At 39.2% G+C, this 14,045-nt stretch overlaps 1 protein-coding gene across 3 annotated transcripts in view; it reads left to right on the top strand.

Moving 5' to 3' along the window:
* Nucleotides 1–14,045, top strand: part of MAGI3 (membrane associated guanylate kinase, WW and PDZ domain containing 3) — a 219,012-nt gene that overhangs the window by 126,619 nt on the left and 78,348 nt on the right. For all 3 annotated transcript variants that reach the window (XM_021002032.2, XM_021002026.2, XM_021002040.2), the window contains exon 5: nucleotides 8,807–8,981. In XM_021002032.2, coding sequence (XP_020857691.1) covers nucleotides 8,807–8,981 — 175 coding nt within the window. The remainder of the gene's footprint in view (nucleotides 1–8,806; nucleotides 8,982–14,045) is intronic.

Genomic DNA, 14,045 nt, shown 5'->3' with positions numbered 1-14,045 from the left:
GTCTGGGTTGACCACAGGTGTTTTTTGTAAAGGGAACACAGAATCAGAATGATAAAACAAGATAACAGTAGGACAGACTGCAAGAGATACCTATTAAACAAGCAAGTGCATGGGGAGGGAGGATTAGAGAAAGAAATCTTTTCCATTTTCTCACAGAGGGTGATGAACAGGCAATAGCTGCCGCTCACATTGTATCCTTAGCGCTCCATCCCCATGACTGACCCTAGCTGTTGCAGGTGAGGGAATGCCAGTATCTCCCATGGAACACCATTGCCCGTGCCTTCAGCACTTCCTCATTGATGCTTTTTTGCGGGCTTGTGTTTAGACAAGGTCTTGGTACCATTGTGTTGATACTTTGAACTGTTTTTACCAGTGCCTCAGCTAGGGTCAGGATTGCTCCCTCAGCTCCTGGAGGAAGAGTCCCTCCGAACAGGCAATACACAAGCTACAGCAGAAAGATAGATTTGGCTGCAATAAAGAGTGCTTGAGGTAGAATAATGTGCAATAGAATTAGAAAGGTAGTTTGGAACCCAATTGGGAAAGGTTTTATATTTTATCCTAAAGGAGCCACTGAAGTTGATCAAGTAGGGCGATGACATAGTCACACCTACAGTTTAAGAATATCTCTTTGTTAGCTGTGTGAAGCATGTATTGGAGAGTTAGGAGACTGGAGGCAGGAAAACTTCTTAGGTGGCTATTATAATAATCTAGATCATGAGTGCTTAATCAATTAGTGAACAAACATTGATTAGATAGCTACTATTTGCCAGGCTGTGATTTGGTGCTAGGAAAACAAAAACAAGGTCTCAAGGAGCTCACTTTCTATGAGAATTGGGACCTGAAACAAAGTGGTATGTACCTGATCAAAGAGGGTGTTTATGAGAGATGTTATGCAGGTGAAATTCCCAAGATGTTGGAACTGAAGAAATATGGACAGTGAGGAAAAATGAGATGAAGATAACTCTTGAGGTTGCATGAATAGAAGAATCCAGTGCCCTTGAGAGAATAGGGAAATTCAGAAGAAGGATGGGTGAGTTTGAGGGAAGAGATAATGAGTTTTGTTTTATACATGCTGATTTTCAGATAAATGTAGGATATCCAATTCATAATGTCTAATAGACAGTTGCTGATGTGGGATTAGAGCTCAGGGGAGAGAGAGACTAGGCCTCCATATACAGAGATCTAGGAGTCATAAGAATAGAAATGATTATTGAACATGAAATTACCCAGAAAAAAGATAAAGAGAAGAGAAGAGAGTGACCGAGAATGACAGCTCTCTCCTCCAGAGCTGAGAGACAAGCTAGACACACTGAGGAAAGACAGCTTCTGGGCAGCCCAGAAAGAGCCATACCCAAGGAGAACTTCATGAGGAATCCATTAAGGGAATAAATGATTGCTAGTAACCAAGAGCTGTGAATATGCCCTTTTGGCCACACACTGTACTTACATTTGAACCCAGTCTCCAAGGTCAGAGTGTTCCCTAAGTTGAGGGCGCGAATCTTTCTGTAACAACTGCCTTACTATACTTATTTAATAAAGATCCTTTCTGAAAGCTAATTAACTCTGGCTGATGATCAGTGGAGACTTGTAAATAATAGTACTAGAAACCCCAGACCCTAGGATCTGAGAGAGTAGTCAGGTGCCATCTGGGGACCCAGCCTATCAAGGCAAGCAGGAGTTGAGGAACCATGGATGGAGAGTTACATATATACAAAAAAGATAGAAGATAATTTTGGTAGGACACCAAGGGCTGGGAGATGAAGAAGGACTTCATGTGGAAGGTGATGTTTTAGCTGATTCTTGAAAGAAACTAGGGATTCTGAGGAGTAGAGATTAGCAGGAAGAGTGTTCCAGGTATGAAGGACCAGTTCAAAGGATCAGACACACAAAATAGGAGGGAGGGATACATATTGCATAATAAGGTTGGAAAGATAGATTGGTTTCAGGTTGGAAAGAACTTTAAGTGTCAAACAGAGGAGGTTAAATTGATTTATTGACCAATTGATTGAGAAAGTACTACTAGAGGCTTGCAGAAGGAAGAGAAACAGCCTCTTTGGGGAGTGTGAGAGAATCATTTATGTAGGAATAAATAGATTATCTTGCTCATTCACTACATGAGATTTCTTTTTGTAAATATATGTGGGCCCAGGCTCTAGTTTTAGACTTGAAAGATGACAGTCCAATAGCCGGTCTGATTTATGTGGTCATGACTTTTTTTTTAAAGGAATATCAAAGTTTGCTCAGTTGATATATATGAATTTGATAAATATTACATGTTAAAAGGGCTGGGTTTTTGTTTCAAATATGAATATAGGGGCAATTTTTAATTATCTGAAAAGAAATTACTGGATACAATTTATCTACATTGTCAGTTTTAAGTTCTCATTGATTTTGTCACCTATTCTACTTTGACATAAATATAAGAGCACCTGTATTTATTTTAGTCCATTTGGAAGAAGGAACGTTTTGCATTGGAACACCAGTTTACTTAATTACCCAAAGAAATAGCAACATCATATAAGGAGGCCTGCTATGTTTAAGCTTACACCTGAGAAGTCATGCTGTACGGATTTCTCATAATGAGAGGGGTAGAAAGGAAAGCTGCGTTGTTTTCTAGTTTTACCATATTTCATGTCATTGCTGCTCTTCAGGGGGAGATGCTGTGAATTCCCAAAACATTAAATATGTACATATTTAAATATGAATGTAAAAAATACTAAAATACCAACTACAAATAATATCTTGTTATTTATATTGCACCCCTCCCCGCTTTGGCATCAGTCAGAGCTGATGACATTGTTTTTTCATCTGGCAGGGTCCATTCTTCTTGGCAGGCCATGGTAGGTGGAAGACCATCTTGGATGATCTGGATTCAAGCTTAGCCTCTCATGCGTCATGCTTTGTTGCCTCATCAACTTCCATAGATTTAATTCTTTCTTTAAGTATCTCCCTTCTTGGTGAGCTTAGTGTCTGTCTCACAGTCTTCTTCACTAAGTCAACTTTTGCACTCATATTAAGGGACATCAGCTTGCATGTTGACTTTCCCCCAAATACCCTTCTCAGTTCATCAGTCCACTCAACTCCTGTGAACTATTCCTCTACTCTAACAAGGCAACACGCAAAGAGAGTCATGCTTTTTATCTTATCACAAGTGTTCCACTTCTACCACCACCACCACCACAATAATAATAACAATAACAATAACAATAACTAACATTTTTGTAACATTTTAAGATCTGTAAAGTATTTAATGTATTATCTCATTTGATTCAAGAACTCCAAAATGCAATACAAATACAATCCTAATTTTGTATCATTCCATTTCTTCCTATGATATATCACTCCTCAACCTATTCATTCCCCTACCCCTTAGTACCTTCCCCGGCCCTCATCCCTGCTCTGGCCATCCTCTTCTCTTTTCTCTCTGTCCAACCTTTTAGTGAATCCACTTGCCTCTATTCTGTCCTCTACTCAAATCCTTTGTTCCTTTGTCCTATTGCCACAGCCCAAACCTGGATTACTGTGTCATCTGCCTTTTTCACTGCTTTTTCTAGGTACTAAACAGAAGTGGAAATTGGGCAACCATGCAAAAAGGGCCCCTGAAATTTTATCTAATCTTGACTGGGCCCTTTCTGAGGAAAGCGATCTCTTCTCTTTACTATTTGATTCCCTAAATAATTCACCACAGCCATGGTTCCAAACCTTTTTTCTTCTCAACTACCATAGCAAACCCTTCGCCTCCACTCCCTCTCAGCTGAGGACCTTCAATTTACACTTTATCAAGAAAATTGGGGCTATTTGCCTTAAGCTTCCTTTTCTCTCTTCATTTCACATTTTCTTTATCTCACCCCTTACTATGTCTTCCTTTGCTCTAGTCTCTGTTCAAGAAATGGCCCTTCTTCCCACTAAGGCCAACTCCACCACATGTGTCCTTGACCCCATTATGTCCCGTATTCTCCATGAAATTGTCTTCACTGTCATTCTACCTACCCCACCCCCAACTTCCCATTTCTCTCTATTGGTTCCTTCCCTACAGTCTATAAATACGCCCTAGTGACTAGAGACTAGGATGTAGTCTCGTCCATCCTTAAAAACCCCTCACTAAATTCTGCCGTCTATGCCAGCTATCACCCTGTATCTCTCTTCTCTGCTAAATTCCTTGATAAAACCTATACTTAGTGGCTCCACTTTCTCTCTTCTTACTCTTCTAAATCTTCTGGAGTTTGGCTTCCAAACTCATCACTCAACTGACATTTCTTTCTCTAAAGTTACCAAGGACACTTTATTGCCCGATCTGATGGCCTTTTCTCATTCATCATCCTTTGGTACTTCTCACCATCCTCTCCTCTTGGGTGTGGTCTCCTCTGATTTTTTGTGACACTGCTCTCTTGGTTTTCCTTGTTCCTTTCCATCCATTTCTCAGTCTCCTTTGCTGCATCTTTAGCCTCATCAGGAGCACTGACTGGTTGCATGCCAAATTTCTGTCCTGGACACTGTAGCCCACTGGGGGGGTCTGGGTTCAAATTGTGAGGACACAATACATTGAATCCTGCAATGTGATAGTAGCAGACAGAACTTTTATTGTAGGCATTAGATATCAAAGATATTGAGGACAGGGAGGGGCAGCTAACATTTCTAACAAAACAGAGAAACCCTGGCAAATCTTTTGTCATGGCTGCCCATATAGGAACCTTTTGACATTACCGACTTGATCTCTGTGGACCCTTTGAGCTAATTTGGGAAGCCCCTTTCATTTAGAGTTCATTTAGAGCCCTCCTCAGTATGCAACATAGAGAACCACATAGACCACTAAGCAGTTACAGAAAAGGGAGATCATCTGGCCAGTTTTATGCCGCTACCTGGCTATACGGATTTTGTATATAATTTAACTGGCTGGTGTCAGACTACTGTCACTACCATAGCTGGACCTGAGAGAGATCCTTTGTTCACTTTATCTTTCTGTATAAAGTCTTCCATAAATTCCCTGTCTCCTACAGTCCGTGCCCTGAATAGAAAAATCTCCGATAGAGTCTCAGTTCCCTGGGATGGGACCCTGCAAAGCAGTTCCAGAAGATAGTGTTGCTTTTTCACAAATTGAAGGGTCTTTGTACCAAGTTAGGCTTTAAGCACTTCTAGTGATTTTTGCAGGACAATCTCCAGTTACCATTCTTCAAGTTATCTCTTGGTAGCCAGCATCTTTTCACCATCTTGTAATATCCAGGGACACCAATGAATTTATAGGGAATCTCTAATCTACGTCTCCTTTTTTTGTTCCAAACAACAACAAGGCCCCAGTCTGGGATCTCAGCAAACCTGCTCATCATTGTACAAATTCAAGTAGTATCTTTTATTCAGACTGCACCAAGTATACAGCCTAGAAAGTCACTTACATCTCTGGGCAGTTATAGATGAGTAAGGTCACTTAGCCAGCTTCACTCCCCTGTCTGACTGTGCAGATGATAGGGTTCAGAGAGGATACATGTTATCTCCCCGTATAAGAATGTAAGCAGTTGATCCTTTGATGATTGCTCCTTCACGTTTATTTTTTATTTGTTTCTCTTGGCTCCTTTGCACTTCGGAGTTTCTGTGCAGCTCTGGTCTTTTCATCAGGAATGCATGGAAGCCCTCTGCTTAAAGTCTGTTTTTTCCATTGTATGATAATATTCAGTTTACTGTGTAAGTTATTTTTTATTATAAGCCTATATCCTTTCCTTTCTGGAATATTGTAATCCAAGCTCTCTGCTCCTTTATGGAGGTGGCTACTAAACTTGGAAGCTTTGGATTATGGCTGTTTTATTTCTAGGAGTTTTCATGTTGGGGTTTCTTTCAGGAGGTGATGAGTGGGTTCTTTCTATTTCCACTTTGCCCTCTGGTTTTCAGAGATCTGGGCAGTTTTCTTGTAAGATTTCTTGAAAGATGATGTCTGAGCTCTTTTTTGAGGGGGGGGTAGGGGTCCATATTTTTCAATGATCCTTAAATTTTTTTCCCTGAATCTGCTTTCTAGATTTTTTTTTGTTGTGCAGTACTTTACATTTTCTTTCATTTTTTAGGTTTTTTGACTTTGTTTTAATATCATCGTTTTTATGGAATCATTAACTTCTGTTTGGGCCATTCATTTTCAAGGACTCTGTTGCTTGAGCAAGATTTTGTACCTCTTGTGCCAAACTATTAATTCCCTTTCCAGTTCTTCCATGTAGTTTTTACTTCTTTTCCCGTTTTTCCTCTAGCACTCTCATTTCATTTATAAAAACTTTTTAAGCTCTTTTTCTTTAACTTTTGCTCACAGCTAGGTGGTGCAGTAGATAGAGCACCAGCCCTGGATTCAGGAGGGCCTGAGTTCAAATTTGACTTCAGACACATAACACTTACTAGCTCTGTGACCCTGGGCAAGTGACTTAACCCCATTGCCTGGCCAAAAACAAAAAAAACAACAAAAAAACCCTTTTGGTCACTGAACTCTTCCGGAAATTCTAGTTAGATTTATGCCCAGCCTGTTTTTTTTTTTAAACTTTACTTGTAGATGTTATGAGGTCATACTGTTGTATGTTTCTGTCTTGATCATTTCTCTTACCATAATACTTGTTATGATGAGATTTTTGTTGTTCTTTACTCGTTCTTCCAGCCTACTTCTTGACTTTGGACTTGATTAAGGCAGGACTCTAGGGACTTCTTTAGGGAAAATCTGGGCTGGTTCTGTTGTATTCTACCAGGATATCATGAACAGCTCAGGCTGGAGATCTGCAAGCTTTCAGTACTACCAAAGTAGTGATCTAGGACAGGGTCTGATTGCTGTCCCCTTGATCTGAACTCTATGAGTTCCTGACTTGAATTTAGGTCTGAGCAGCAATAGACTGCTGCTGGACTTAGACACTGTCAGCCAGCAGGGAAGCTTTCCTGGTCCTGAAGGATAGAACTGTGGGTTCCCTTTGGATCTGAGATGCCTGCCCTGGTCATTCCTCTGTAGGTTTTAGAGCCCTGGTCTCTCTTTTGAGCTACAGTCCCATATTAACAGATATCTTAAACATTTTAACTGGGGTGTTCAGTAGGTATCTCAGCCTCACCAAACCTGCCAAAGACACTCCTCTGATGAACTCCATTTTTTTCCTTACTCAAGTTCACAACCTTAGAACCATCCTTGACTTCACATTCTTCCTCAGTTGCCACATCTTTTCATTTTAATCTCATGTGCCATTACTTTCTCTACACTCACATCCAATAGCCTCCTAATTGTTCTCTCTGCCTGAATTTTCTCCCTATCTCAATCCATCCTCCACTCGGCTGCTAAACTGTTCTTCCTAAAGCACTGATCTGATAATGTCATTTCCCTGCTCAGTAAATTACATTGGTTCCTGATAACCTGTGGGATCAAATATAAATCCTCTGTTTTGACATTTAAAACCGCTGGCTACTTTTCCAGCCTTTACATGTAACTTCCTTTCATTCGCTTCATGTATATTTTATTTAAAATGGCCTTTTTACTATTCTTTATACATGATTCTGTCTCTGGTCTCTGGCCTTCAGCCAGGCTGTCATGCCTGGAATATATTCTTCTCACCTCTGTCTCTTAGAACACCTAGTTTTCTTACAGACTCATACCAAGTGCCATATTCTACATGCAACCTATCTCGACCCCTCACACTCCAGCTGCTAGTGCCTGTCAAAAATGCCCACCTTTTATACAAAATTTTTTATGTATATATTGTCTCCCTTGAGAGAATATAAGCTTCTTGAGGGAAGGGGCTGTTACTTCTTATGCTCAGCATAGTGCCCTGAATATAAGTACTTAATAAATGATTCTTTATTGCTTGCCTTTTTAATTGATGACCAGTCCCTTACCTGCCACCCACCCTCAACCTGTTTTTCACACAGCTTACAAAGAGATTTTCCTTAAATGAAGATCTGACCAGGTCAGTCCTTTAACCAGTAAACTTCATTGGTTCATCATTGCCTCTAGGATAAAGTGTTTGGCTTTTAAAGACCTTCAAAACTTGGCTTCAATCTCTCTTTCCAGCCTTATTGTACATTATTTATATGCTCTGTGATCTCGTTAATGGGCCTTCTCTGTCCTTCATACCCAACACTCCATCCCTCATCTCCATGCCTCTGCACCATGCATCGCCCTAGAATTCATTCTGTCTTTGCTTCATCTCTCACTCAGCTTCAAGATGCACCTCATGTACCACCTTCTACAAAAAGGCTTTTTTGAACCCCTAAGTGTTATGTCCTCCTCTCCTAGCTACCTTGTATTTAATTACCTTTTTTTTAAATTTATTGTGTACATGTGTGCTCGTGTTGTTTCCCCCAATAGAATGTAATGTCCTTGAGGGCAAGAGTTATTGTAATTTTGCCTCTTTATCCCCAGCACCTAGTATTGTGCCTGGCACATATTACATGCTTAATCAATGATTGTTGACTGATTATTGATAAATGAGAATATACTGCATATATTGGGGTCTTCAGGTATTAAAATACCTTAAATCCATTTTATGCTTGGCAAATAAAAATAAAACTTTAAGATTGTTTAAGCCCGTATTGTTCATACTAAATCAATTCAGATGTTAATTTTGTTTTAAACTCTATGCTCAGATGGGACAAAGTGATTAGACTTGGAAAATAAATATGAGAAATCAGTAAGTTCACTTTAACTTTGAAGAGTATTGAACTGTGTGAGCATGATAGAAATATGTAAGGAAATTTGTAGTTTGTGTGTGGTATTTCATTGTAATGAAGGAAAAAGAGACTGTTTATTTAAGGCAAAACATACATTTATCCAAATTTCATGCTGTTCTCCTTTGAACATTTGTAGAAAACAAAGAGAGACATTCAGAGTCTTCTGACTGGATGAAGACAGTTCCCAGTTACAACCAAACAAACAGCTCCATGGACTTTAGAAATTATATGGCAAGAGATGAGAACCTGGAACCTTTGCCTAAGAACTGGGAAATGGCCTACACTGACACAGGGATGATCTACTTCATTGAGTAAGCAAATATTTGTGCCATTTCTAACTCCTTACAATGGTAATTGTCCAAAACTCTTTTAAAACATACTTTAAATATTATAAATATTACCAAGTCCCTGTTTATTTTTCCTTTCATAAATTTTTTAAATAAAAGCTAGAGTTTGATTCCTGATCTAATTATTTGTTTTCCTCTATGACAAGAAATAGATTCAGATACAGTTGATAAAATAAATGTCAGGTAATGTCATTTATACAATTTTCATCACCCAATAGGTCCGTGAACTTGAGTGAGTGTCAGGTGATCCCATGATTATCATGACCATTGCTTTTATTATCTTAGAGATGGCTTTTTCTCTCCCATAGATGTTAAATGTGATGAATCGTGCAAAATCAAAGAGTTAGAGGAGACTCCAGAGGCTGTTTAGTCTAACTTGAATTTGACCTAGAATTCCCTTGACAGTATCGCCGATTATGGGCCTTCCATCTTTCCTTTGAAGACCTGTCGTTACAAGATTCTCCCTTACCTCCCACAGCAGCCCATTCCATTTTTGGATTACTCTCCTTTTTAGGAGGTTTCTCCCTACATTATACTCCTGCTTCTCCCTGTTGGAGGCAGAAAGAATAAGTCTGCTCTTGCTTTCTGCATGATAGTCCTTGAAAATAGCCATCATATCCCTCTACCTTTTCTCTCTGCAGGCTTAACATACCTGTTTCCTTCAACCAGTTCTCATAAGGCATTAACTTGAGACACTTCACCATCCTGGTTGCCCTTTTCTAGACACCCTTAATTTTGTCAGTGCCCTTTCCTAAAATGTGATGTACCAAACTAAACACAGTGGTCCAGCCATGATCCGACACAGGAGAGGACACAGCAAAACTCCTGTCTCCTTCGTTGTGAACACTAGGCTCCTCTCTCCTCAGCCCATGATCCAGTTAGTTACTTTGGCTGCCACATTGTGTCCTGTAGTCTTCTTGAGCTTGCAATTTACCAAAAACAACAAATTTTTCTTATGTGAACCATTGTCCAGCCAGGATTCTTGCACCCTGTTTTGAGGTTATAATTATATTATATGGTCTTAGCTTATTCCTGTTATCATATATTATATTGTTTTAGTCCAGGGATTAACTTTTTATGGTGCCATGGACCTCTCTGGCAATCTGCTGAAGCTTGTAGACTCCTACTCATAATAATGTTTTTAAATGCATAAAATAAAGCGCATATGATTACAAAGGAAACTAATTGTATTGAAATAAAGATGTGATTTTTTTTGCCACATCCTAGTTCATGGACCCAGCTTAAGAAATACTTGCCTAGCCTATCAGTTCAATTTAGTTGAAATTTATTAAATACCTATTACATTCAGGGCACTATCAAAATCTCTTTGCATCCTGGCTGCCATCTACTTTATTAGATGTCCCTCAGCTTGGTGTCAACTGAAAATTGATTAACATACCATCTATGCTATCATCACGGGCAGTTACCATAAAAATGGCACTCTGTCAAGGGATTTTTTCCTTCAACCCATTAGTGCCCATTCTTTGGGTTCAGTCATTCGACTACTTTCAGATCCTTTTGCCTCTTCCACCATCTGGTCCATATCTCCTGTCCACAAGGATATCATGAGTAACTTTGCCCAGATGAGTTACTAGGACACATCTAGCATGATGTGTCCTCCCCCAGCCAAGCCTTAGTTGCCTGAGGCTCCCAAAGGTGAAATGACTTACCTGTGGTCACACAGGTAGTATGAATCTTTAGGCCAGATCTTCCTGATTGCCAGCTACTTATGCATTCTGCATCTTACCAGTCTAGTAACCCTGTCAAAGAAGTAAGTGATCTTGGTCTGGTGTGACCTGTTTTTGATGAAACTTTACCATCTCTTTATGAACATAGCTTCATATTCTAGATGGTCACTAGCCATCCCTTTAATAATGCATTCTGCGATTTTAATCAGTCATACTCCCTGACCTATCAATTTGCAGTCTTCCCTCTTTTTCTCCTTTTGAAAATTGGGAGGTTTTTCCTCTAATTCTATAGCACTTCTTTCTTCTTTCTCCTATTTGTCTGCTCTTTAGTCCCCTTGCCAGTGCCTTAGTTCAGTTCCTTGTCTTATATCTCACCTGGGCTATTGCAATAATTTTCCTAAAGCACCAATCAGACCATGTTATTCTCCAAATCAAAAATCTTCAGTGGATCCCTCTTGCCTCTAGGATAAAATAGGAACTTTGCTTGACATTAAAAACCCTTATTCATCTAGCTGTAGCCTACCTTTTGCAGATTATCACATATTATTCTCTTGATGCAGTTTGCATTCCACTGAGCCAAATCCATTTATGAATCCTGAGCCCAATATCCCATTTCCTGTCCTTGTGACTTTGTAGGGCCAGACCCTTGAGCCAGGAATATACTCCCTCCTCACCTCCACGTGTTAGAATCCCAAGCTTCTTTTGAGATTCAGCCCCTGGTAAGCCTCTTCTAATGCTGTCTTCCTCCTCTTGAAATTATGTAGGTAACCATCTGCATACCTATCGTATTCACTCTGGAGAATGTTATCTCCTCGAGGGACAGGTCTTTTTCTCTTTGCCCTTGTGTTCACGTATGCACAGTACCTCATGTTTTGTAGATGCATAGTAAATGCTTGCTGGGTTGGGTTTGAATCACATCTCTGACAGTAGTTGAGTAGGTACTGCTACCAATTTTTTTTTTACTATCTTAGAATGTGTTTCACTTAGGCTTAGTGCCTTAAACTCATCAGGAGTAGCTAGGTACTCCTTTATTATCTCTTTACTTATCTGAGTTTCAACTTCCAGTTAATCATATTTGCTCTATTCTTTCCAATCCAATGATCATTCTTCTTGCAAGAGACAATAAACAAAGTCACAGAATTTGACAGCTGGAAGGGGTCTGGTCCAGAAGCCATCTAATCCAATCATCATCTGATCAAGAATCTCCTTTGCTGTGTGCGCGCGCGTGCACACACACACACACACACACACACACACACACACACACACACACATCCAAGCTTTTCTGGAAAACCTCTGGAGAGGCAGGTGCCTTCTCTACCAAGACACTAGCTCTAATTGCTAGAAGTTCCTTGTCCGCCCCTTACTTTAATAGATAATCTCTGAGAGCCTGATGCTAACAACATATAAATCTAGGATCTCTCCAACCTCCTTCCAGTTTACTACTTACATCAGTTCCTTCTTCTATAAAATGAGCATAATGTTGTTGTGAGGGTCAAGTGAGATTTTTATATATATTTGCAAGCCTCAATGCATTGTATCAGTGTTAGCTATTATTATTCCTTCACTAAAATAAAGCTTACTAAGGTTCTCTGTAAGTCCTTCTTTGCCAAAGATTACAAACAGTATTCTCAGTTCTGAACTGATCTTTCCCCAACCTTCAGCAATATGCACATATCTCTATAATATATAGCAACCACAAAGTATTGGGTTTTCAGTTGGATTCAACAATTAAATTCCATAAAAATAAGTGCTTATTATGTGGCATTGTGCGAGGCACTGAGAATATGAACACAAACGGAAAACAGTCCCTCCTCATAGGGACCTCCTGTTCTATTGGAAATGTATAAGGGGTATACTGAGAGATAGAATAAAAGGTAATTTGAGGAGGGAAAAGAGCACTAAAGACAGAGATTGGGGGCAGGGGAGAGATTTGGGTTTCACGGAGGAGATATCTAAGCTGAGTTGAATAATTTCACCTTCTCTCTATGGTCCTCTACTATCATCTAGTTCATCCCAGCAGGAGTCCTCTTTCCCACCAATAAAGATAGAAATAAGAGGTTTTTGGTTTTTTTCTTTTTGTTTTTCCCTTCCAGTTTCACTTCATTCTGAGATTTAGCTTTAAACTAAACATGGATCCTTCCATGCTTTTGTATTAATCTTCTATTAATTCACACAATCTTACAATTACATCACAGTTTACTTAAGTATATAAAAAACTTTTCTCACGTTGTTCTCTTTAAGTAGGAAAAACAAATTTTACTGTCCCCATTTTCCTGAAGAAGATGAAGCTTAGAGATATTGTAAGCTGGCCAAAATCAAAGGGAGGCAACCCTTTCTCTGACACTTAGTCCCTGTGTCACTTTGGACAAGACACTTCTGCCCCCGTCCTCAGTTTCTTCCTCTATAAAATGGGCGAGATCAGACTAGAGAGCCTCTGAGGTCCCTTCTGGCCTTTGACCTTGAATAGTTACTGTGGGCTGAATAGTTACCTAGGGCTGAACTGAAGGTCTTGTGGTCACATCTTACTGTGCCATGAGATTATAACCATAATGTAAGATAAATAATATAAAAGTAAAAGGGTGGACTGATTAATGATATAAATTCACAAAAAAATGCCAATAGTTTGATGACAAATGCTGCTGTCAGTGAACCTGTTTATGGAGATGTTAATTGGGTACCACATGTATTATAGCAAACTAAAATGGTTATGTTATTCACACCAAGGAAGAATGTTATATAAATGTTCTTTTGGAAGTTTCATTTTGGAACAGAAATTTTGTATCTTTGCTCAGCTCTGCTCTATCACTGTATGATATTAATATTAAAAATCAAATGTAAATGTTAACTTCATGACAGTTCCTTTAGTTAATAAATTGAGCATTTTAAAATTATTGTAAAACTTAGTCCCTTATAAGTTTTGAATTTTTAATACTTCACATCATATATGTGATTTTTATTGAATAACAACTTTGAAATGATTGCTTATCCTAGGATTTTTGTGAATGATAGATTTTTTTATGACTTTGGGATTATAGTGAATTATATTATGTCTTTGTTTCCTTACCCAAGTGTAGTTATGCATAGGTAGGTAGGTAGGTAGGTAGGTAGGTAGGTAGGTAGATCAGGGAATTCCTTTGACTGGTACAAATGGGCAACTGTCCTAAAACTTTTGTCTTTGAATGACCTGTCCAAGATCCCACAGCCAGTCTGTGTCTGAAACAGGACTTGAAAGCAGCTCTTACAGACTCTGTTACCCCAAATATGAAAATAATAGAACCTCAATTTGAAGAATGTTTGAGAATGTGGACTTTTCATGTGTTTATAGAAAATATCATTC

The sequence above is a fragment of the Phascolarctos cinereus genome, unplaced genomic scaffold (genome assembly GCF_003287225.1).
Source record: "Phascolarctos cinereus isolate Bilbo 61053 unplaced genomic scaffold, phaCin_HiC Scaffold_5;HRSCAF=322, whole genome shotgun sequence".
NCBI classification, from domain to species: domain Eukaryota; kingdom Metazoa; phylum Chordata; class Mammalia; order Diprotodontia; family Phascolarctidae; genus Phascolarctos; species Phascolarctos cinereus.
This window is presented reverse-complemented; position numbering and strand designations above follow the sequence as displayed.